The following is a 21,483-nucleotide window of genomic DNA, read 5'->3' as shown; positions in this document are numbered from 1 at the left end:
CAGAACATGTTCCTAGCATTAAAAAAGTGATTACTTATGGCACAGTAATGCCTCTACAGTGGAAGTTCTTTAACGGCTCCTCTCTTCAGAAAGAATGTGCTCTTTAACACTGACACATTCTGGCTATGAGGTGTTTTGTGGTTCAAGCAAAATTTTGTTAGTTTTTGGAAGTTTTGTTTAGCAGTCTTGTAAGAATCAGTCAAGTGTCCTATGGGAGAGGGGAGTGAAATCCTTGTGGAAATATAACGTAACTTTAGCAGTATTTGAAAGAACAGAGTTGCAGAAAAGTTGTGGTAAATATTTACTTTACCTTGGTGCCATTTACCAAGTTTGTCCAGGGTAATAATTAGAAATAATGGAGAGGCTCGCCCTCTGCAGTTGGAGTCTGTTCTCTGGAGCTGAGGGGAAGGACGTCGGTAATGTCTGAGTTTTCCCGGTGCCTGAGTAGCACGGGTGCTGTGATCTACGGACGTTGGAGGGCGTAGGCACCCGGCTGAAGTACCAGCTCTGGATCCGGTGAATTCGGCACTGGCCTTGCTGGGCAGAACTGGTTTTTGCAGAGCCACCTTGGAGCGTCTGCTTTCTTCTTGGTATTTTCTTTTCCGTTGGGTTTGTTTAGCTGAGTCACAACTCTACCCAGATGTTTGGAAATAGCTCAGTGCAGCACTGTGCTGAAACTAATAAGCCTTCCTGAACTCTGGAGGGCTAGATACTGCAGTAGAAAGACACCTGAGTCATCCCTTTTTAAATTATTTTATTTTTTTAAGATCTGCTGACTGAGAAACAATTTATTTTGCTATATTTCAATTTAATTTAGACGTAACTTCACTGAAATTAGATGTGCTAGAACCCCATCCCCACTGGAATTGGCTGAAACCCATAAGCTGTAACAAACTGTCTTGTTTTCACTAAGACCTTCCTGTGAATTGGCTGATGTAAAACCACAGCTTTCTCGGAACAAAGATGTAGCTCAAGAGGATTGACTGCAATGCTTCCTTGAGCATTTGGCTCCTGCAGTCTCTCTTAAACTAAAAACTGGTATGTATGGTGCTTGAAAATAAATTTCAGTCCATGTTTCACCTGGATACAGAAGACACCCAGAGTTGTGATTTTGGAAGCGTGTCTGGTTTTAGCCCTTGCCATGACTCAGTGTGACTACCGTGATAATTGCGTCCTAATGAAAAAAAGTTAGATGATTTCCTGTGAACTTTTGCTGGGTTAGTTAGAACTATGCGGTGAGAGAAGCAACCTAATAGACTTCAACAATATTTCTTACTTATGGCTAATTCTGAGTGGAGAAGAAAACGGTTGCAAATTTAGTGTTCTGTTCTGTGGTATCTGATACTCCTGTCCTCTTATTTTATGATGGTGTGAACAGAAGTTGTGTGTCTGGTGATTATTCTTCACATAACTAAATTCTTTAAGGAAACTTTGGCCTGGAAGCTACAATCTGTGAATGAGATGCTGTGCCTGCCACTGGTTGCTGAGTTTGGCTCTCTGATCCTTCCATTCCTAGAGCTTTCGCATGAAGTTTCACAGCTCTTTAGGACAGATCACAAGTTCAAAGCACAGAAAAAAAATACCAACTGTCCGATCTGTTTAGGCAGCTGCAGCTTCCAGAGTTGTGAATGAAATGCTGAATTTAGCAGTATGTAAAGAAGATAACGTGACTTAAACAACTTTTTCTATAAGCTGTCATCAAATGACATCAGTCACAGCTTCTGGATAAGAAACTGTAGTGGTAAATCTCAGGTCTTGTTTCTTTTCCTCTTAACTTGTTTCCTTATGCTCTATTTAAAAGTTTCCTTTTTTCTTTTTAAATTCTCATTGCTATCAAAAAGCTAAAAATAAAACCCAAACCCCAAGCTGGGGCTGCATTTCACGTGGCTTAAAGATGTCCTTAACAAGTGGTGTTTTCTATTTATTTTCAATGTTTAATCTGTTGAAAGATTAAGTCAGGTGGGAGACTTTAGAAAACATGAAGATGACATAGTGACTTAAAAATAAGAATTTCTGCCCTTTCCCTTGATGCTTCTTCATGCGTGTCCTCTTTCCCAGAACAGCAAATGTTAGCACGCTTGCACACTGAAATGAGAGGGGTACTGACTGGGCTGGAAGGTGACCTCTTCGTTCCCCACCGCCTGTTGCGCTTAACTCGAGTCCTTCCTCCGAGTCGTCCCTGCGCACGGCGCCGTGCAGAGGTGTTCTGCCGTTGAAGAGGGGCGAGGCAAAGGCTGGAGCAGGTGGCCGGGGTAGCGGGGGGTGTCGGACGCCTTTACGCAGAGCACTGTCCACTTACTTAGGTTCATAGTATCTGTCTGCTACGTGTCCAGTTTAACTAAATGAATGCACGTAAGTGGATGGTCTCAAATACCTCATCATTCAGATGAATTCCCACCTCACACTCAGGAGTGAGAACTTTGCTAGTACAGTTTAGTCTGACCATCTGTCCAACTTTTACAGTGGGCAGAGATGTCAACATTCTGTTCACTAAAGGCAAAATTTTCTTACTGAAATTTGTAATAAACTTAATTATTCTCTTGTTTTTAAAAAAAGTATATTAAAGAATCTGTTGCCACCCTCATAGTTCTTCATTTTCTGTAGACAGAGTTCATCCAGGATGTTTTAGGATTAAGAATTTCTAGTATTTCTAAGGGTTCATGAAGACAGCATTGCCCAAGTATGGATTGGTAACTTAAAACTGGGAGAGTGTTGTTCCCACCTATTTAGCATTAGAGAATCTTGTCTTTAAGAACACTTCATTTTTCAAGTGTGCATAGCTAATAGTGTAATGTTTAGGTGTAGGTCCCCCTATACCCATATGATCTGTTTCAGTTTTACATATGACTGTCAATGTCCTGTGCAGTAAAATTGCTATCAAAGTATTATTACACTTCCTAGGCTTCGATTCCAGAAGTGACTTAAGAGTGAGGTTTTACAATTGGCTTAAGCTAAGCTGAGTCCACGCTTCCATTGAAAGTGAGGCCCTACCCGCCCCTTATCCCATTTCTATTCCTCCCTGTCTTCTGGGAACTTTTATATCTGAAAAATCTCACTTTGTAATTATTACCGTTATTATTTCTGTGGTGTTTTTTTCAGCCACATCAGCTGTCTGATCTGATTGACTAGCAGTGATGCAGGAATGTATGGACAAAGGAGAGGATAGGCTAACTTCAGCAGCAGCAGCAGACTTAGAGCAGCTAAAACTGAAGGCAAAACTGTATTCTTAGACATGAACTTAAGTGTTTAAGCATTGAATTAAGACTAAGGGCGAGACCTGCAGAAAAGCTTCAATGTGAGATCCACAAACGTGCCTAAATGCTTCTGTGGATTCGCATGTCAGCAGTCATTCTTAGGGTCTTAATGTTGTGCAGTGCTAGGGTTAAGACTTTCATTTCACAGCCCTATGAGGTCCTTAATTTTGACTTTAGTCCTCCTTCTTCCATACAAACTTGTTTCTTCACATTGGCTTATGTCAGAGAGGCTCTGTTTGATTCCTCCCCCATGCTGCAAACTGCAAGCTGCAATGGGTATCTGGTTTCTACTGCTTCTTGTAATAGGCTATTTTGCCAGTAAATATTAGGCAGCACAGTGCATTAAGCAATCCAAAGTAGTATCAGCATTTCTTTTTAATCACAGTGTTGCTTTGTTTTCTTTTAAACCTTGGTGCTTAATGCTGAATTTAATTGCTATTTAAGTAGATGCATTTATGCACATCTACTGATACAATAATCAATCCAAGATGGTCTTGTATATTCTTACTTTATTTTCACCTTCCTGTGGTATTTTATTTTCCAATTAAGCATCTAGTGTAATGAACACTCAACTGCTGATTATTCTGTAGTGATACTGTCACAAAATTGTTTTTAAAATTTATAAAGCATCAGAGAAACATATTTGAGAGGGTCTGAATCGCTAAATAAAATGGTTGGTAATCTGAATGTCTGTTGTTTATCCCTCCTTCAGGAAACCTTAGACTGGCATCCAGTTGACTGTGCTGCAATCTTGAAGGGGAAGCATCAAAGCAGTTGTCTTGGTTTTATTCTTCCACCCATTTCCTCTCTTTGAGCAGAGGCACTGCGCTGGTCCTACTTTCTAACATTCCTGTACGAAGTTATTCTGTTTCTGCAGGATGTTTTTTTCTTCCCAGTTGGGTCCTTTCAACATAGAACCATAGTGCTGTAGAATGGGTTGGGTTGGAAGGGACCTTCAAAGATCATCTATTTCCAACCCCCTGCCACGGGCAGGGCCACCTTCCACTGACCAGGTTCTCAGAGCCCTGTCCAGCCTGGCCTTGAACACCCCAGGGATGGGGCATCCACAGCTTCTCCAGGCAGTCTGTGCCAGTGCCTCACCACCCTCACTGTAAAACATTTTTTCCTTACGTCCAGTCTAAACCTGTCCTCTTTCAGTTTAAAGCTGTTGTTGCCCCCTGTCCTGTCACTACAGACCTTGGTTAAAAATTCTCACTCTCATATGAAGTAAGCCACTTCATATATTGGAAGGCTGCAAGGTGGTGTCCCCAGAGCTGCCTCTTCTCCAGGCTGAACAACGCCAACTCTCTCAGCCTTTCCTTGTAGGAGGGGTATTGCAGCTCTCAGATCATTTTTGTGGCCATGCTAGTTTATTCCATAAAAGAAAGGTTATATTTAAATCTATTATTTGCAAAACCACACTAGCATGCTTCAGGTTGCTGTAGCACACAAGATTCCCTTTTTCAGATCTTGTGGAGTCCTCTAATGTTTAGAGCTCCCAACAAATGCAGTTTTTTTCTGCTGGCACTGGGAAGGATCTAGCAGACTGTCATCTCATACTGGTGTCATGGAGCCTTCTTCCACATCACTCCTTACAGGTAGCAGCTGTCTACATGCTGAAAGAAATTAGAAAACACAGATTAGGAGGACAGAAACCTGCAGCACAGCAACAGCTATAAGCAGCTGGACTTAGGGTGAAAGCAGTGACCTCCTTTAGGGGCCCGTTTTATTTCTGAAAGGTGTCTGACATAGAGTGCTCTATGGTCTCTGGAATATCTCTACTTACTTCTCCTTCTGAAAAGAAGAGGAGGGGCTGGGGGCGAGATCTGAGGCCAGATTTGTTGATGCTGGCTGGTTCTGGAACAGTGGGCAAGGCTTTCCCAAAGTGCCGATAAACTCTAATGGAAAGTAGCTCAAGTAGTGGTTCTACTTACTACTCTGCAGAGCTCAAGGTAGCAGTTATAATACCCCATAGCTGCAAATTTAATGATCCCCCTGCTTCACTGACCTTGGAAATTGGATTTGAATGAAGGCTGAAGCATTTACGCAAACCTTTATCATAGTGTTTGGTCTTCAGTGACCCGGTAATGAGAAAGGCCAGATAAGCTGAAGCGGGGTCAGTGTGCTATTCGGGATGGAGGGGCCTGCGTTTGGGACGGAAGGGCATGCAGAAAGTGGGAGCATCTTCTTCATTAAGATGATCCAAGATGCAGATGAGGGGCTCCATGCCAGTGCCTGAGCCGGGGCTGCTGGTCACAGTCTGGGTGCTGGCTGTTGGGCAGAGTGAGTATCTGTTGTATCTCCCCCAGGCCTGGTGTGCGTGGGAGAGTACACATGGCATTCACTAACATACCCCAAGCTGGACTAGCCAGGGAGTAGGAGGCCCTTGGTCCAGGCAAGGGTACCAGATGTGGAGAGGGTCCATGACAGCATTTGCGGGGGACCCACAAGTGTGGGTTGCCTGTGAGATGAGTGTACGAGTGTCTGTTTGCGGCAGGCACCATAGTGGACCAGCTGGTGAGGAGGAGACCCATGGAGTGGGTAGGAGAGCTCGGGATCTGGGCAGGGGTATCGGATGGACAGAAGGGCCATACTGGTATCACCACTGATACCATGCAGCTTGGTTTTATGGTTCAATAAAATTGGAACCATTTCTTCAAGACAATTCGTGTTCCCTTTCCTGTCAACCTCAAGTGGTTAGTTAGAGCGAGCCTCTTCTGAAACCCTTGGCTCAAATTTTTTCTTGAGTCATTTTAATGGACTGCCATGTGCGTGCTCATGAGCATAAGTTGTATGCAAGCAAGTGGTTCTTGTCCGTAGCAAGGGGACAAAGCTGCAAGTTATCTTTAATGCTATTGTCAGTATTTAATTGATCATATTCAAACACATATTTTAAATATTTCGGTAGCTTGTTGCTAGGTTTCACTGAAAACACTTTCACTAGAAGTGTTTAGAGCTGCTATTGTTATCCAATGAAATAACAGTTTTATACTGAAGTTATATTTGGCTGTAAAATTATATTCCCATTAAACATGACATCTTCTTTTGCAGTGACCCGTATGTGAAGCTTTCCTTGTATGTAGCAGATGAGAACAGAGAGCTTGCTCTTGTGCAGACAAAAACTATTAAAAAGGTATGTATGTACTCTTTATTCCATTGTTTTGGAAATATTAAGAATACTGGAAAACAATTCTATAACATAATATAAAACTTACTTAAATTGCTGTGTACATGTATAGCAACTGAATAATGTATTTTTTTAAACCAAAATAAGAAAACAAGTGCATGCATCTTCAGTGTGCATGATCTCTTGACAGGAGAACAAGAGAAAAAAAATCTTAATGTGTTGCACATCATTCTGTAAACCTGGGCTTATCAAATCTCATTATGTCATTCACTGTTTCTTTTATCAAAGTCTTTAATGAAAGACATAGATGAAATGAAGAATTAAGAAACTGTTTTATTTGTCATTTATTTGACTTTTAGCAAAAATTATGATTTCTTAATGTTCCCTTTCAAAATTTCAATTTTCAAAATATATTCCTAACATGGGTATTTAAAATAGCCAAATGACAGAAGATATGCTATAAGAAAAGCCTGGAAATGCACTGAAAATGTTTTCACTTTAAATTAGAACCAAAATTACATTTTCTTTGTTTGCTATATTTCATTCCACGCAAACAAAAAAATTCTACCAGGGGATATTTGTCATTATCAGGCCCCTAAGAAATATTTTTTCTTTTTTTTTTAATTTACTGGTAGTGATGGCAGAGAAGAAAAAAGCCATAACCCATGTGAAAAGTAAAGGAAAAATAATGAGTTGTCATTTTTATGAAGATATTTAGAATCAACAATGATTCAACTGAAATGATTATTGCCATACAGAATAGTGAGGAAAATTTTGTTATTGAAAACACAACATAGAATGATGTTGTTCTAAAATCAGAACATTAGGTGTCATAAGAAAACCGATATGAAATCCTGGAAGCATGGAAGATTCAAGCAAAACTTTTCACAGGACCCAGGGCATGTTTCATCACAGAATCAGAGAATCACAGGTTGGAAGGGACCTCAGCGATCATCTAGTCCAACCTTTCTGCAAAGAGCACAGCCTAGACAAGATGGCCCAGCACCCTGTCCAGACGACTCTTAAAGGTGTCCAACGTGGCCCAGTCAACCCCTTCCCTGGGGAGATTATTCCAATGGTGACTGTCCTCACTGTGGAGAGTTCTCCTCTTGTGTCCAATCGGAATCTCCCCAAGAGCAACTTGTGTCCATTCCCCCTTGTCCTCTCCATGGGACTCCTTGTAGAAAGGGAACCTCCATCTTCTTTGTAGCTACCCCCTAAGTACTGGTACACGGGGATGAGATCCCCTTTGAGCCTCCTTTTCTCAAGGCTGAACAAACCCAGTTCTCCCAGCCCATCCTCCTATGGCAGCTTCCCAGTCCTCTGATCATCTTGGTGGCCCTTCTCTGGATGCCTTCCACCCTGTCCACATCCTTCTTGTACAGCGGGGACCAGAACTGTACACAGCACTCCAGATGTGGCCTGATAAGTGCTGAGTTGGAAAGTAATTTTTAAAGATTTCCTGGTTAACCATTGGTACTTCTTTCATAACCGCATTTTTACGTTCATTGACTCCTTTTAAATACGATCTTTATAGCCCATCTAGCTTTTTTTTGGTAAAGTTTTTAAACATCAAAATTTGTGGGAAAAATGTTAACTTTTCCAAAAAGGAGTGCCTAGTTTGTTGCTATAGTAACAATGTGAACTGTGGCACTTTTAGTTTCCTTAAATAGGGTCAAGATTTATTGCCAATTCCGTACAAGTATGTGGGAGGTTTTCCTACGATATGCAGATCTTGTTTTTGTAGGGAGTGTGCTTGTTGTCGTGCCTTTGCATGGGATCAAGTCCTGTTCCTGAAATCATATGAATGGAAAATGCTTAGGCTTGATGGGCCATTTTCAGGCTATTACAGAATCCCCAACTGAAGTGTTCTTGCTGAAGTACGAGATTGGCTTTGATTGCCTTATTATGGAATGGCAATATTCATGAGAAACTATTAAATCAGTACACCTGCGTCTGTGTACTGATGAATCTTTCTTACCTTATGAAGGGTAGATGAAAAGAATAAAATTAATGTAGGTGAAGGTTTATTTTCTTATTTAAAAAATAATCTGGACCACTGTAGGAACTTTGGATCAATAGCAGTGCAGGCTCAGACTTTACCAGCTACTAACTGGGCAACTCATTTTGTCTGGAGAGAACTCGGTGGAAGTTGGAGACGTTTGAACACTTGCACCCTATGAACAGTCTGTGCGTTCGCTTTCAGAGTCCCAGACTGGTGGGGGCTGGCAGGGACCCCTGGAGCTCACCCCGTCCCACCCCTGCTGGAGCAGGCACCCCCAGAGCAGGGGCACAGGGCCGCGTCCAGGCGGGGGGTGAATGTCTCCAGGGAAGGGACCCCACAGCCTCTCTGGGCAGCCTGTGCCCCTGCTCTGGCACCCGCACAGGGAAGGGGTTTGTCCTCATGTTCAGGGGGAGCTTCCCGTGTTCCAGCTTGTGCCCGTGGCCCCTTGGCCTGGCGTTGGGCACCGCTGAAAAGAGCCCGGCCCCATCCCCCTGACACCCACCCTTCAGATATTGATAAGCATTGATGAGATGCCCCCTCAGGCTTCTCTTCTCCAGGCTGAACAGACCCAGGTCTCTCAGCCTTTCCTCATGAGGGGAAATGCTCCAGCCCCCTGATTGTCGTCGTAGCTCTCCGCTGGACTCTCTCCAGCAGTTTTCTGTCCTACTTGAACTGGGGAGCCCGGAACTGGATGCAGCACTGCAGGTGTGGCCTCACTAGGGCGCTTACCTGGGCTTGTTTGCAAAATGTATACTTCAGGATTCCTGAAGAATAATGGCTTACTGAAAAAACACTGTCTAGACGAGTCCAGTTCTTGTAGTGCTTGTTTATTGTCTTAAAACAGTATGGCAGCTTCTGTTAACTGCAAGTGCCTGAGGATGGGTGGGAGACTTTCATCTTTCACCTTCCACTTCAGTGAAATGGAAGAATGAGCCTAGATGGTTTAGATGTTAGAAGGGACCTCTGGAGATCCTCAACAGTTCCGTAGCTGGCCGAAACTCAGGGCAGTTACGATAGCAGAGCGGATGTGATGCAGGTCGTGCAGGTGCAAGGATCCTTTGGCTTGGAGAGAAATCCTTTGCAGGAAGTCCGTGAAATGGGGGGAGAGGAAACAGGAAGGGTGACACGGATATAGGACTTTATTTTTGTCCCCCTTGCTTCTTAGGAAATAATGACGATCACATCCAGAGTTTTACCCAATTTCTGATTTCTTTTAAGGTATTTATTTTTAAAATTAATTTCTTAATTCTTATTCTAATAACATTTTCCTATCTGGAAGGATGTTGCTGGTGTAAAGGCATGATTACTAAAGATGTGGCATATTCAGCTCCTACACATTTGAAATGTAATGTCTGTAGTGCAAAAAGTTAGGAGAGGTCGAAATGAGAGCATTAGATTGGAAATAAGGTCATAACATTACTGCTGATCTGAAGTAGTACTCACCAGCCTTGGATCCCTGTGAAAGGAGAATAAGAAAGCCTCTGAGAAGACCACCGCAAATTTAAAAAAAAAATAGTAGAGATGTGAAAGTATTGTATTGATTGTATCAAGGAAGAGAGAAACTCATGGCTTTAGCGCTGCCCTCCGAAGGAAAAGGACAAAGTTCGCACCACAGCCCAAACGTAAGCAGAGGACTGAGGACGAGATGATGATCACCATCTTCAGTGGTGGACTCGGCAGTGTTAGGCTTATAGTTAGACACGATGATCTTAAAGGTCTTTTCCAACCTAAACGATTCTATGATGTATTCCTGGGACTGCATCTGCCTTTTTTCACTGTTTCTTGTAACTGTCACTTAGAGCCTGGACTTCCTCAGTCATTTCCATAATAGTAATATTAACTCATCTAACGGAAAGTTCCAGTTAGTCGTTTCTGTTTTGAATTGTTAAATTTCATCTCAAGACTTCTGCCCTCAAAGCAGTATTCTTCCTATGCAATTTGCCATCTCTGTTTCATAAACAGCAAACATCCTTAGTATATCTTGATTTTGAGTTAAAATCATTAACAAAAAAATACTGAGTGAAATCAGTCTCAGGAGTGTTTCTGAAAGACACTGCCAGTTATCTCCTTCCGCTCTGTAACTTTAACATGACAGCATCTAACCCTTCACTAGCTTGTTATTTTTCTACTCGTTTTTGTCTTCCTCAGTTCAATGGGTAGCCTTCTGTGTGGCACTGTCTTGCAGGAAGCGCCTCTGAGAAGGCAGGAGGGACTGCGGTTTCCCCTTTTTATTCTCCTTTTACATTCCCCGTGCAGTTGTCTTGATACGTATCCTACTGTACAGCTGGACCTAGCCTTATGAAGTGCTTAGTTACAGCCTAAGGGATTAAATGCACATTGTTTCCTTACTTTGAAAAAAATAAAGTTATCAGAAAAATTTCAGATTCATCTGGCATGATCTAGCAATGTTGAATTTCTGAGGCTTTTGGTTTTGATTTACCTCCCTCCACACGTTTAGTTATTCCAGCAGTAAAATCTGATAAATGCCTTGTGTTCCCTTTCGGAGCTGCGTTTGAATGGCCTGTTAGGAATTCTCTCCTTTCTGCAGCAGAAGCAGCTCTATCTGCTGTTTGCTCTCCTACGGTCTTGTTCGATGCTTAGTTTGTTTTTTAAATTCCTGCTACTAGGCTTGTGACTTCATGCGTCAGTTCCCTTAAAAGTCCGGATGCAGATTACCCAGTTCCCTCAGTTTGACTGCACTGAGCTCTGAAGACTTCACTTCTACACCCATTGTGACAACTTCTGTCGTCGCAATCCCTCTTGTTCTGCCTTTCCCATATGTAACGTTAAACATAATTTTCCATACCTAAATATGTCTCCCCATTGAGCTTCATTGCTTAGTAGCATCATTTCTTTCAGTGTTCTCATTTTATTTATATGGCTGAAAAACCTTCTCTGTGTTTGTTCTAATATCCTGTGGAAGATCTAACTCAGCTTGACTCTTGGCAGTTCTTTATCTGTACAATGCTTGCCCTTTTTAGGATGTAGCTCTTTTTGCTGATGAGACTTTTTGTTGTTGTTTCCCTGCTAATATCCTTTATGAAGTTATTCATGCATTTATTTCTGGAGCCTTTCTTTACAAATGTTTTTCTCCTTTGCTAGGATTCTAGTGTTTGTACTTTCTGACTTGACCTACTGGTTGTTTGACTTGTAAAGGTGGAAGACGTTTCTGCCAGTTACCGGGGCATTTAACAAAAATTGTGCTGCCTAATACATCAGATATTTCCTGAAATTTGTATTTGTGGTTTAGCAGCATTCAAAACGAATGCGTTATTGATGGACAGTAATGCCCTCAAATTCTGTACAAGACCGTGCTTCATTTGTATAAATTAAATGGAACTTCTCTTGCCAATAACAGCTGTGGGGTTTTTTTTACTGAATATCTTTGTGCTCCTTAAGGCAAAAAAGCTGGAAGTTTCTCTCAGCCCCCATCCCTACCCTTCAGCTATACTCATCTGATTCTTTTCATTTACCCTTTACAATGGTCTTTCCTTGCATGAAATAGTTCCCTGCTCTGTCATAAGATTGTTTAGGATAAACCGGTAAAACTTTTCTGAGAGTACAGCCGTTACCTACCTGCACAGTAGTTTATATAGGTTTAAAGTTTGATTTTTAAAATGGTATTATTTCCTTTTCTCTTCCTTTTTCCCCCCTAAATTTTCTAGAACAGCCTTTCCATGTTCCAGTATTTGATTTCATTGATAATTAGTTACACATAGGTTGGGTTGAGATTCAGGCGCAGTTTGAAGGGGACAGGAGGACGTACAGCTGTCAGCATGACGTGGGTTGTACGAGTGCATGTTGAGCTACACTATGACTCCTGTATTTCCATTTTGTGGAGAAATGCAGTGTAGTGAGCCACTGTGTCCTGGACAGGATAAATGTATCTATATCAAGGAGTTAAGACAAACTGCCAAGATTCTTCTCTGCTTTGACAAAAGTTTGGTGGGTGTAGAGCCAATTTTCAGTGTCAGCTCTTCTGGTAAATCTCTGCTATGTGAGAGAATGAGGGAATGATTTGGCTTGAAAACCAAACCATTGGACATATCACGCTTGTTTTTAAACTTGAAATTGCCAAATTTGAATTGCCCAAAATATTAATGTTTGTAGTTCTAATATATTTTTTTTATCAATTTATTATTTCATGCTTGAGCTCCCTTCAGATTGCATTCTATATGCATATTTTAGTCAGGTTATTAAAACAAAATAAAAATCCTCCACGATCTTGGGGGAGATTAGGAAGAATATCACATCTATTCAAAGGAACTAACTTCCATTTTTTCCTGTTTTATTTACAGTATAAATCTCTCCTTATTTTTGTAGCCCTAAAGTTGTCCTTGTGTTTGAAAAATACTTTGTTTTTTCATTTGGGTTTAAATGAATCTTGAGAATGAAATGTCTTCAGGTTTCGTTTCGATAGGTTCTCAGTGATTTGCATTTTACTCAGAACCCTATTTATACCTAAAATCTGTTTTAGGATCATCTGACTCAAATATCCTCCCACGTTTGGTTTACTCAGAGAATTTCTAAATAATTTGATGGCAATATTTTTTCAACTTTTTAAAAATACATTTTTTTCCTTTTTTTGTCTAGAAAATTGTCACTTGCATGCATATTTTGACAACTGCAAAATGTCAAACCTAAAGCAATTTTAGTATGTAAATATGTTTGTTTCTTTTACAGACACTGAATCCAAAATGGAATGAAGAATTTTATTTTAGAGTAAGTTTCCCTTTACTTGCGATCATTATTATAATATGTACAATTAATCGCATGGTTTTTTTATAAAGTTGCGAAGAAGCTTATATTTTATTTGTTGTCTATATGTTTACATAAAAAAATGCTTGTCCAGTTGTAATTGGTCTTCTGTTTCTGTAGTGATGGAATGATCAGCAGAAATTGGGGTAAGGTTAAGTAAAAATGGACTGTTTAACATTTGAGATTTTATTTAGAGTAAGTTTAGAGTTAATTCATCTGACAAATCTAAAATTCTTTTTATATGAAAAAGTATTTTTAGCAGAGCATGTTTGCTGTGGTTTTAAAATGTTAACGCAGTGGCAAGTAATCGGAGTTACTTCCGAGAGCTGTATGAAATGTAAGTTATCATGGCAAAAAATAGTGAAGTACAAATGTAGATAAGGAAGATAGAAAAATTTCTCTTGGCCTTTATGTTAGTTGCCAAAAAGGTCAAAATATGCTCTTTTTTGTAGTTTCATTTTAATCTTTCTAGATCTTCCTTAAAATGAAAAGCAACTTATAACTAAAACGGAGTGATTTTTATCAGAAAAAATAATTTTAAATACCTGAAATCAGTAAAGGAGGAGTTAAAATAGTGATTATCCAAACCAACTTAATATAAATGAGAAGGGCAATAACAACTTTGTTATTTAGTTGCTGAAAGTATTTTTCCAAAGAATGACGACTTAATTTTAGAACAGCCGTAACCTTCACAAAAGAAGGTTAGGTAGAATTACAGTGGTTTTTAAAATGTAATCTCAAACAGCTGTTTGAGAAAAGATGTCACTGTAGGTTGTTAAAAATGGGTATCGTATCGAACATTTTTTTATAGAGCCTTAGTTGGCTGTCCTGCTTTTAGGATCTTTTAGATTGATAGTTCCCACCAATATAATTAATAATACACAGGTTTTCAAGGTTTAAGTGGAATTTTTATTTTTAAACATGTACCAAATAGATTTTCTAGGTTTTGCAACTGGGTGACATAGACCTAAAATAATCTTTATCTAATGAAGCATCTTTATTTTTATAATGTACTCAGAGGGCGAAATATGGACTTACACTTTAAGTTATGCAGCGTCCATAGGAACTGTCTAGACACTAAATTACAACTGGGCTGAAGGCTTTCTATTTTCATCACAATGGTTTTTGATGCTTGCACACCTCTCATTATAGAGCTGTCTCTACCATGGGGTAATTTAAGCTACCTGCCTGTAAAAATGCAGAGGAATTTTAATACTGTAATTTTACTAGAGAGTCGTGACCCTAGCAAGAGAGCGTATTATGGTGGAGTGTTCAAATGCCGGTGCCTTCAGTGCAGAGGACAGATTATATGGGGAGATTACCATCTCGAGCATCGCACAGAAAGGGGAAGTAAAGTTTTCGACTGTTTATCTGCCTGAAGGCATTTCAGGCTCTCCCAGATTTGATCCCGACCACATAAGTGATTCAGAAATGGGTGACCTCACCTCCACCTGTATGAATACTGGTCTCATAAACATGCGGAGTCGTAAGACAGACTGTAAGGAACAAATTAATGTGTTTTAAAGTGAAATACATTTACTCAGGATTAAGCAAGCTCATTACGTATATTTGTGCTTATAATTTTAACCGGTACTGTTCAAGGCATGCTTTTTAATAACTTACTTTTCCCAGCACAAGAGAATACATAAAACTGCCACAGTTTGTGCTGCTTAAACTACAGATACAGTTCCTAGAAGCTCTGTTGAAACATCCTGACAATCCTAACCAGTAATGTGAATATATGAAGTAATGCATACCCTTCTTGTGTCGCAAATCTCTGATTTTCTCAAGCCTGGGAAGTCCATCGCCACCCCCACAGAACTATCAGTCCATTCCAGAATATTGTTTCTGAATTTTCATAATTAAACAAGTTGGACATAGTAGCTTATAAAGTTTTTCTGAAAAAATGGATCAAGCGGATCAAATACTACAGAACTTTTTTCTCATTTAATAGTGGCTGTTTTGCCTTCCAGCCAGGGTTCTTTTTTTTTTTTTGGTTTTTTTTGTTTTTTTCCTTTTAAATGTTGGCAGTCTTTCTGCTTAAGCTTACTTCAGTGTAAACAATTTTCTGGAGGTATATTTGCTGTTTTCAAGTGTTGGAGAGACTTCTGTTGGGTTTTCCACAGGCCTGTGTGATAAATGGGCTCGACATGGTGAGCGATAGTCTGAAATACAGACGATTGTGAAATTCTGAAAGAACTACGGTAAAACTCTTGCTCCCTACATTTTAGTTGAGCTTTGCAGCTGTAGAAGGAAAAAAAAACTCTGGGAGCTCTGGTAGTCAGTCCAGTCTGGGACTTGTTTCCAAGCAGAGGGCTTGTCTCTTCGGCCAGGCCACCTTTCCTGGGATGAAGTCAGCCTTGCTGGTGTGCTCGAGGCAGCTGAAGCCCCCGTTAGCCCTTCCTGGGTGCAGCGCATAGTGGGGTGACATAAGGGAGAAGCAGCCGTGGTCTGCCCAGGCATGTCCTCTCCAAATTCCTCTCGGCCGTGTGGTTGCGTGCAGCTCGGCGGGCGCAGCAGCCATGCCTTTTCTCTTCGGAGCTTTCCGTAGTAAGGGAAACGCAGTGACTGCCTTGCATTGAACGCAGTAAATTAGAGCTTTCTGTGTTAACTGCCTGGCTATTTCTAGTTGCAGCAGGGTTTAGAAACAGTGTGTCCTAGTGCTCCAGTTTAAGTAAAACTAAAGATTTACATAAAACCTGTTAGTCCTGTTCTGTTTGCCTTTGTTTACTCACTGTGCGAACATTTTGTTCGTATATTGTTATCATCAAGGTAATGACCCTAAAGTGGCATTATTTGAATTTTCTTATAGGTAAACCCAACCAATCATCGTCTCCTGTTTGAAGTGTTTGATGAAAACAGATTGGTGAGTGCTTCTCTTGATTGTGTTTGACTAATCACAAGGATCCGTGTAACATGGGTGATGAAAATACAGCACATCTTAAAGGCGTGTTTTTGTCTGCTGTTTAAGTGTGCCAAGAAATGCAGAAAGAAGCATAAAAGGCATCTGGTTTTGGGACTAATAGAACATTAAACAGAAAAGTAGTACCATGCTGGGGCAGACCAAAATGGTCCTTCTTAAACCAGTATTCTGACAGTGAAAACCTCTTCGTACTCGTCCTCAGGCTTCTGCACTGCAAACTGATGAAGTCCCAACCCTTTTAGTTACAAAGCAACTGCTTCATCTTCTGATCATTGTAGTGTCTCTTTCCTGTAGCTTTTAGTACTTCTGCATCCTTTTCTGGGATGTGGTCACCAGAGCTTCACCTTGTACTCAAGGTGTGGGCGTATGGAGGTTTAAGGTAATGGCAAAATAATGCTCTGTTGCACTGTTGGTTCTCTGCCTTGTAATGCCCAGCGCATTGTTAGTATTTTTAGTCTTGAACTTAATTTGTCTGATGAAGTAGCTCTTCTAGAGAAGTCTTCCAACATCTTACTGCTTCTTCCTTTGTTATCATAGAATCAGAGTGGTTTGGGTTGGAAGGGACCTTAATATCATCTATTTCCAACCCCCTGCCACGGGCAGGGCCACCTTCCACTGACCAGGTTCTCAGAGCCCCGTCCAACCTGGCCTTGAACACCCCAGGGATGGGGCATCCACAGCTTCTCCAGGCAGCCTGTGACAGCGCCTCACCACCCTCACTGTGAATTATGATGAAGTATGATTAAGTAGAAAAGGTTTTCTCACAGCTATACATGGAATAAGTGACACTGTCATTCTGAACATAGGAGGTTAAGTATGCCAGTGCAGTGGCATACTGGGCGAATGACTTTCTTGGGGTTTTTTGCCTTTTGAAAATTTTAACACCATCTCTTTATGAGAACAAGTATTACATATTCTTGGTTGGGTGCAGTACAATCTCTACTAAACTTGTTTGCTTTGTGAAGATTAGGACCAGTGTTGTGAAGATCCTTTTATCCAAAAAAAACCCCAGTAGGGAAACATCTGTCTTAAAAAAATATATTCCTTTCCTCTCTCTTCCTGTTAAATGTAGAGCAAAGAAAAACATAAACTGTAATCTTCTGGGGAAAAAAAGGACTCACAGCCAAATGATTAAATCCTCCTTTAGGAGGCAGTAAATCAGTAGATGCGTGACAGTATGTATTTAGAGTGGGCTGACTGTGAGCATATTTATTGACATACAATAATCATAATGACCACTTGCACTATTAAAACTGTCCTGTACGTTTTGAGCTTAAAGGAGACCATCGGTCAGTTCTTCCCTGCTTTAAGGTCCTCTTCCATTGGCAGCCGATGGAGACAATGCCGAAGCAGAAATCCTGTAACCGTAACTGCGAGGCAGAGTATGTAAGCCCGGCCTCAGGGCTGTGCTGACGTTACTCTGTGGCTTGCATGTTGGAATACGTTTGCGTTGGCGTGGAGGACCGAGCAGCGTGTGGAAGAGGCTTCGCTCTGGCCCGCAGCGGGCAGCGGCATGCACGGGGATGTTCCTGTGGACAGTAATGGTGTGGTGGTTCGGGATAAAATTCTATATGTGGTGACAGCTGAGAAATGACAGTTTTGATATCCTCGTTTCAGACATATTGCTTAAGATTTTTAAGTTCCTGTATGCAGTACTGGCCTTATACTGGCAGTTTTGGTGGTACTTCATTGTTGAACAGTTTTCTGTTTGTTCCTCCAGTCTGCCCTTGGCCTCGCAACCACCCTGCAAACGCAGCGACCTGTGGTTTAGGAGCCCCTGCTTTCCTTTTGGAAGGTGTTCTCAGCTGCTGGCAAAGCAAGTATCTTGGGGCTTTTAGAGCAGCAGATTTCCATCAGGTTATGTTTACAGAATGAGGAGGCATTGAACTGATTATTTTGGCTTTACTCTGACATACTCACTGTCAATACTTGCATGGGTTTCACTGCAAGAACTTTGTTTCTTCTTCGCGTTCCCAAACTATCAAAGCACTTTCTGTCTTTGCAGTACCCCCTTTCCTTCCTATCCCCCAGTCAAAATAGAGAATGTATGATGCAAGCTTCATCTTCAGTGCAAAGAGAGCCTGTGTCCTTGGATAATGTGTTTTATCTATCTGAAAAATAAGATAAAATAATACCAGCACCTGTGCTTCCATAAGGCAATCTACAGTACTGTTACTGTGTAGAAGCTATTCATGTTTTTCATCATGTTGGCTCATAGTCCACTTAAAACAATAGGGGATTGTGCTGTCTGTTGGCAGTTTTATCGGTCTAGGCTTCCATTTCTCTTGTGATTGGTCATTCTCTGTCTTTTGAAAACAAGCTGCTTGCAAGCAGAGGTTTAAATGTCTGGATAGAGTGTTGACCCCCCACGTACAGATTTTTAGGGCTGTTGACAAAACGTATGCTTTTAAGTTCTCCTAGGGAACAAATGCCCATGTACTGAAATGGAGCTACGCTTCTTGCTAAACAGGGTTTCTTTTCTGGTATGGCTAACAAGTGCTGTTGTGAGCACACTTCGGATGTGAGTATCCTCAGACCACTGAGTTTCTGCGTTGTAATCAAGCTCATTTAGGGGGTTTGTTTTAGGTTTTGGTGTATCCTGTCTGTCTGTTCTTCTTCTGAGGTCTTTTGGCTCTCGGAGCGCGTAACTGTATTCCGTGCTGGCAGTCACACTCGTGGTAATATTGCTAACTTTCTCACTGGAGGCTGGCCAGCAATGGGCAGAGTTTCTGTACGGTGTTTAAGACAAATCGGTACAAAACGACATGCAACACCCGCCTCCGGTTTTCACTCGTCTTTACTGCCTGGTAAAACTGAAAAAGAACTTTGTCTCCTGCCATCTTGCACATTTCTGCTGGTTTTATTGTGTGAGAAATCTTTGCCATATGTACGATTGCTTTGTTTGTTGTAATTTTTAATTATTGAAAGGGACTGCGCCAGGGTAGTGTAGGTTTTGTTGCGTTCGTAGGGACAATGTAGAAGTTGTGGCTTTTTAAAGGCAAGAAGTTTGTTGCTTAATCATGTTATGAGCGCAGTTAAAATTGAAAGCATAACCGTGCTATATTTATTCATGTTCTGCCATGATAGCCTAATGCTGTAACACACACCCAAATGTTAAGCTTGAAATAATTTTTCTCAGTTGCGTGTGGAGTTGACTTAAACTTTTAACACTAAATCGAAGCGGGTTTGTTGTAGTTAAGTTTTTGTGTGTGCTCTTTATACAAATGTGCCTGGTGAATATGATGTGGTTTAGATTTATAGCAGTGCCGAGTGTGTTCGCTGCCTTAGTCAGCTGTGAGAGCTCTCCCGCTGGGGCCGCTCCTCTCTGATGGAAAAGGAGCAGCTGTGAAGGTGCTGTTTCAGGCTCTTGCTGGCATTAAAAAAAAACAAAAAACAAAAACCAAACCCCCCAAAAAATACCCCAGACCCCCCCACTAGCACACATTGGAGAGGGGGAAGCGGGCCACGTGACTCCCACCCTCCTACCCTATGTCACAGTGTGTAGGAGCGCTGATTGCTCTTACCCAATCATGCCTGGAATGCTGCTTGCCACTTGGGCTATTTCTGCTATCTGTCGCTATCAGGGCTGCAGTGCTAACAGTTTGGCAGATGGGACACTTTTTCTTGGAGTTTATGTCTTTGGTTTTTAACTTCTGGCAGTGCCTGAATTGTTGCTGTTCTCCCTCTCCTTTTCTTCTCTCTGTAAAACCATGGCCCATCGGCTGCGGTTTCATTTTGGCTCTGGGCGAAGCAACACAGCCCCCGAATCAGAGATCCTCGACCGGGAGAGAGAAGATGACTTTTTCATGGCATTCCACACTTTGCCAAGAAGAAACAGTCCTCACGCTTTCTCCCGACACGGAGCGGATTATGGTGGTGGCGGCGATTTGCAAGAAGTGGGCTCCTTAAAAAGGAGTACATCCATGTTTATTCCCCAGCTGCTGAACAGTATTGATGTGCGTCCAACGAGAAGCTCGTCAATGCAGATCTCCCTTCAGCGCAAGGCTGCGAACGGCTGCGCGGACGAGTGCGCAGCCCTGGAATCTCCTGAGGAGACGCTTCCTTGTAAATTCTCAGACTTCAGGGAGCATTTTGCATCCCCTGTTAAAAACCGTTCCTCTTCTCCAAGCAGTCCAGAGGTGACTCCTGAGAATTCTCCACCCAGGCTGACGGAAGACTTAGGGCGACAGATTAATGGAACTGTTTGCTGTAATCGTAGAATATTTCGTACTATTCCCTCTAGTAACCAGAGCGAGGATGCTTCATCAGCTACCCAAGAAGATGAAGCAAATGAAGCAGCTTCAGGTTTAAACATAAGTGGTGTGAGGATTCAGCATCGGGCTTCAAGTGCAGACATGCCTCAGGTTACTCTAGTACCCTTTGGTACTGAGGCTCAAAGTAATGCTCCCACGCCTGAACCCCGACGTTGGTCTTTGCAACACGTGCCAGATATGTCGGCAAATTCAGGGAAAAAGTTCTTTGTTCTACAGTTACAGCAACCGCAGACAGGCGGTTCAGGTGCGGGAGGCGAATATAACTTTGGTTTTACTGGAACAAAAGGGGACAGATTGGTCAGGTATCCCCGGATACGGCTGGAAAGAAGTACTTCCTACCCTGTCCAGCCACCAAGAGAAGAACCTAGTCCCACAGGCGATGGATTAAATTCAGAACTGCATGGAAATGGCAGGAGTGGGTCAGAAATATCTAGGAGCAATTCAGTAGAGCGGATTCCTCAAGGGCAGGGATGCTTGTTTAAAATCAGACCAGATCAAAACACGAGGCAGCAGCACTTCAGAATTCTTGTCACCCGTGGTCCTGAAGAACAAAGTCAGGTTGTTGGTAAAGATGGTTGTGGCACCCCTGGTCCTACAACAGCCAGCACCGCAGTAAGTATGATGCTGAGTATGCTATGCTAGTAAAATACCAAATTGCCGTACAAAGGCTTCTAGACTTGAGGCAACAGAAGCACTTCCATTGTTAGTGCTAGAATGTTCTGCATTTCTCTGGAGCAAGCCACGAATCATCTCTATTTCTAATCTAACGTAACTTTGCTCTAAGTTATGATTACATCCAGTGTAGTATTTTGAGATCCTAATGTCACACATGTTTCTTAATTCAGTGTTACGTCAGCTGGAAAGATTTTTAAAATTCAGAACATTCAAATGGCAAATTAAGCGTTCATGTTAATTTAGTTGGCTGAGACCTTGCTGCATGAAGAATTCTTTGTACACCCTGTTTTTAAAAACAAATACTTCGACACCTTCTAAGTATGATGTGCATACATGTGTACTTCTACACAGTTTCAAAATGTCTATTGTAATGCAATAGTAACTAAGGCTATAGAAATCTTATGATAATTCCAATCAAAATATTGACTTAGCAGATAAGGTACCAAGAAGTTAGGAAAAAATCTTCC

General features: G+C 41.5%; 1 protein-coding gene across 11 annotated transcripts in view; it reads left to right on the top strand.

The window, feature by feature from the left end:
- Positions 1-21,483, top strand: part of NEDD4L (NEDD4 like E3 ubiquitin protein ligase) — a 198,622-nt gene that overhangs the window by 76,955 nt on the left and 100,184 nt on the right. For 5 of the 11 annotated variants that reach the window (XM_064438503.1, XM_064438502.1, XM_064438505.1 and 2 more), the window contains exons 3-5: positions 6,306-6,387; positions 13,070-13,108; positions 15,957-16,010. In XM_064438503.1, coding sequence (XP_064294573.1) covers positions 6,306-6,387; positions 13,070-13,108; positions 15,957-16,010 — 175 coding nt within the window. Of the gene's footprint in view, positions 1-6,305; positions 6,388-13,069; positions 13,109-15,956; positions 16,011-16,828; positions 20,954-21,483 lie in introns of those variants that run through there. The other 6 variants (XM_064438495.1, XM_064438500.1, XM_064438501.1 and 3 more) reach the window with 6 other exon arrangements.

Source organism: Phalacrocorax carbo, chromosome Z (assembly GCF_963921805.1).
Source record: "Phalacrocorax carbo chromosome Z, bPhaCar2.1, whole genome shotgun sequence".
Lineage (NCBI taxonomy): Eukaryota > Metazoa > Chordata > Aves > Suliformes > Phalacrocoracidae > Phalacrocorax > Phalacrocorax carbo.
Note: the sequence above shows the minus strand (reverse complement) of the source record. Positions and strands in the feature narration are given on the sequence as shown.